Source organism: Chaetura pelagica, unplaced genomic scaffold (assembly GCF_000747805.2).
Source record: "Chaetura pelagica isolate M959 unplaced genomic scaffold, ChaPel_1.0 scaffold532, whole genome shotgun sequence".
In the NCBI taxonomy this organism is placed as follows: domain Eukaryota; kingdom Metazoa; phylum Chordata; class Aves; order Apodiformes; family Apodidae; genus Chaetura; species Chaetura pelagica.
The window spans coordinates 1-2,684 of record NW_009952282.1 but is presented as its reverse complement, the minus strand read 5'-3'; the positions used below and the strand labels follow the sequence as shown (position 1 = coordinate 2,684).

Below are 2,684 nucleotides of genomic sequence, written 5' to 3'. Positions count from 1 at the left end.
CCCACCTTTCTGGGCAAAGCCAGCCCTGCTGGTTTTCCCTTGGGGGGGGGTAACAGAGCCCATTTGGGGTTTCACCCCCTCCCCTTTGTGTTCCCCACCTTTGGGCTCCTTCCCTCAAGGGTCCTATGGTGGGGTGGGGGCACCTCCTGCAGCCCCCCCCGGGCACCCTTGTCACGATCCGTGACCTATTATATCTCCTTATTGGAGTGTATTAACTTATCAGGATTTGCTGAGAGATCCACACGTGGGTATCGCCTCACACAGAGGATACAGGAACTTATGTCCTGACTTCTTCAAGTGAATATCTTCCACTTCTCATCTGAATGTTTTAGAAGATCTGAAATAAAAAATATCAAACCTTCTTGCCTAACTAATTTGAATAATTTCCATTGTTTTCAGCTTGATCTCAAACAGCAGCCCCATAGAAGACGCAGTCAAAGAAGGAGTCCGAGTGAGTGAGTGGTGGAAGGAGGCTTTATTTCACTAAATGCAAAGAAAATAAAAGACTACTGAGAAACTATGGATGAGTATTTGTTTTTAAACAGAATCCAGCTGTTCAAATAAACTATACAGCCACACTAAAGAACCAGACTCAAACTCCCTAGCATCCATTACAGCATAAGACAGTAATTATATACAGCAGGAAACCTTTTAACAGATGAAGCAAAAGCTTTCATTACCTACAAAAAACTAAAGCTGTAGGAAGGGGCTACATTCTTACCCTGAGATGCTGGGCAACAGGGAGTCAAGCAAAGTCAGAGTACTTGCTAAGAATAATTCCCTTGTGGAATATTTCAGAGTGGTCTCCATTCTTCCACTCCCCAGGGACAGCTGTTCTGTGTTGAGGAATTAGGGTGTGTGTATATATCCACACAACAAGAGCTGTGAACTGCTATGTTACAACACCATCCCTGTATACACCTCTGATATTAAAAATGCCTTTTGTATGAAGTCCAAGCTTGTAGTCCATTTCTCTATCTCTCAAGGAGCAGAAGCATTCAGTCCTTCCTCCTCTTTTTGCTCTCATGCTCGTGTTCTTTAGGGCGGCTGCTGTCTGATGGCCGTTTAGAGCCACCATGTTGCTTAGCTTCTTCCAGAAACTTGTCCAAACCAAAAGGATCCTCCTCAAATTGAACTGGTCCATCTCTGCCCCTCCCTCTGGTGTTACGATCTGAGTTAGAGAACTCTTTGTCAGGAACAAACCTGCAGGAGAAGGGGTGATACTCAGTTGATTGGAACTTTAGAGTAGCAACGCATATTTCTTAATTTTATCTTCTTACCTATTAGTCTTTATTCGAGCCTCTAAATCATCACCATACATGTCCTTATCTATATTTTTACTTGGCCTGTAGATGTTCTGGGCCATATCCTTGCCACTTCTCCAAGGCTGGTCATAAACATTATATATTTCATCCTCTCCTCCAGCAAAGCCACTGTCCATACCCTGTGAAGAAGAAAGAAGTATAACACAAATGAGCCTGCAAATGTCAGCTGATTTATTTTAATATCAAGATACTCTGATGGTGTCAACAATGACATGCAAAGAATATACTATGTATTTTACTACCGATTTAAAATTATTTCAAGCACTTCATTAGGCTATAAGTGTTTCTGGGTCTGGAATTAAGGCCAGAGAACATGACACAATTACAAGCCTCTGTTAAGGCCACTTCTACTCTTCTAGAAAGCAACAGGAAGGATTACAGGCCATTCATATTTCAGAGAGCCTCAGCAAGCTTGGCAAAGTTTTCATTAATATAAACAGTCTGCAATCCTCTGCCATCTGCAGCCAGACGCTTATCTAGTGGAATGGTGTAACCCTTTGCATTTTTCCAGTTTGAAATGCATGGAGGAATTTTCCACTCCTGCTGCTCTTTCACAGTCATCTTTCGACTAGGAGAGTGCATTACAGGTGCTGGAGGAGAACGTGGTCCACGTGGAATCTTCTTGTTAATTTTGAATCTTGGAGGCTCCATAGGGTCCTTCTGCATTTCCACCATCCGAATAACTCTCTGTTTTGCTCCCGAGTTGAAGGCAACACCTTGCTGAGATGGTGTGTACCGAATGTACTGTGCAGGAGCTAGTTTGTCAGCTGCTCGAACAGGCATGGCTGCTGCAATCTTCTGGGAGACTGATTTCTCCAAGGCTGCTCTTGTCTTCTCTGTTATCTCTCTAATTGCTTCTTCATCTGGTCTTTGTAGTTCAGGATCATCTACATTCATGACTTCTTTTGGCACAAGATCTGTGTACTTGCTGTAAATTACCTTGTCCTTTGATTGTCCTTGTCGAGCAATTGCATCGTATTTTATTTTTCCTTCTGCATCCACCTGAACAGCCAGAGCATTGGACATTTTCTTCTTTCTGCCCATATCCAATGGATACTGGGCCACGTGAATTTCTGGGAATGCACCTCCATCTCCAAAATCCTCTAGCACCCGTGCTATCCATCCTTTACGGTAACCGTATGGGGGAGGTTCCCTTCGAGAGGAGACCAGAGCAGTCTGCCTAGATCTTTGAGCTCTTGCTCTTTCTTCTAGTTCCAGCTGGTCTTGAGACAGCTGGGTTGGAGCTGGTAAAAAACTGGTGAGCACCATCTCGGGGCTCCGCCGTCTGTGAGCAACAGGGCACTCCAAGCGCAGGCCGCCCCCCCCGGAGCTGCGGCACGGCTGTTTGCAGGCCCTGGA

General features: G+C 44.7%; 1 protein-coding gene and 1 pseudogene across 2 annotated transcripts; both read right to left on the bottom strand.

Annotated features, from left to right (window-relative positions):
- Positions 1-980: 980 nt before the first annotated feature.
- On the bottom strand, positions 981-1,441 carry LOC104397790 (SNW domain-containing protein 1-like). The gene is made up of 2 exons (XM_010007799.1): positions 1,281-1,441; positions 981-1,203 (listed from the first exon to the last, which is right to left on the bottom strand). The coding sequence occupies exons 1-2, from the start codon at positions 1,439-1,441 to the stop codon at positions 999-1,001; spliced, it is 366 nt and encodes a 121-aa protein (XP_010006101.1). The 3' UTR covers positions 981-998.
- A 277-nt stretch (positions 1,442-1,718) lies between these two features.
- Positions 1,719-2,643, bottom strand: LOC104397787 (annotated as a pseudogene). The gene is made up of 2 exons (XR_719887.1): positions 2,635-2,643; positions 1,719-2,600 (listed from the first exon to the last, which is right to left on the bottom strand). The product of XR_719887.1 is annotated as an SNW domain-containing protein 1 pseudogene (transcript).
- Between the last annotated feature and the right edge of the window lie 41 nt (positions 2,644-2,684).

What these genes read in the sequence shown, in the direction of transcription:
- LOC104397790 (XM_010007799.1), bottom strand. Translation starts at nt 1,441, where the DNA reads ATGGACAGTGGCTTTGCTGGAGGAGAGGATGAAATATATAATGTTTAT. An exon ending in GCTCGAATAAAGACTAATAG is followed by an intron (nt 1,204 to 1,280) that starts GTAAGAAGATAA and finishes CTTCTCCTGCAG; the next exon opens with GTTTGTTCCTGACAAAGAGT.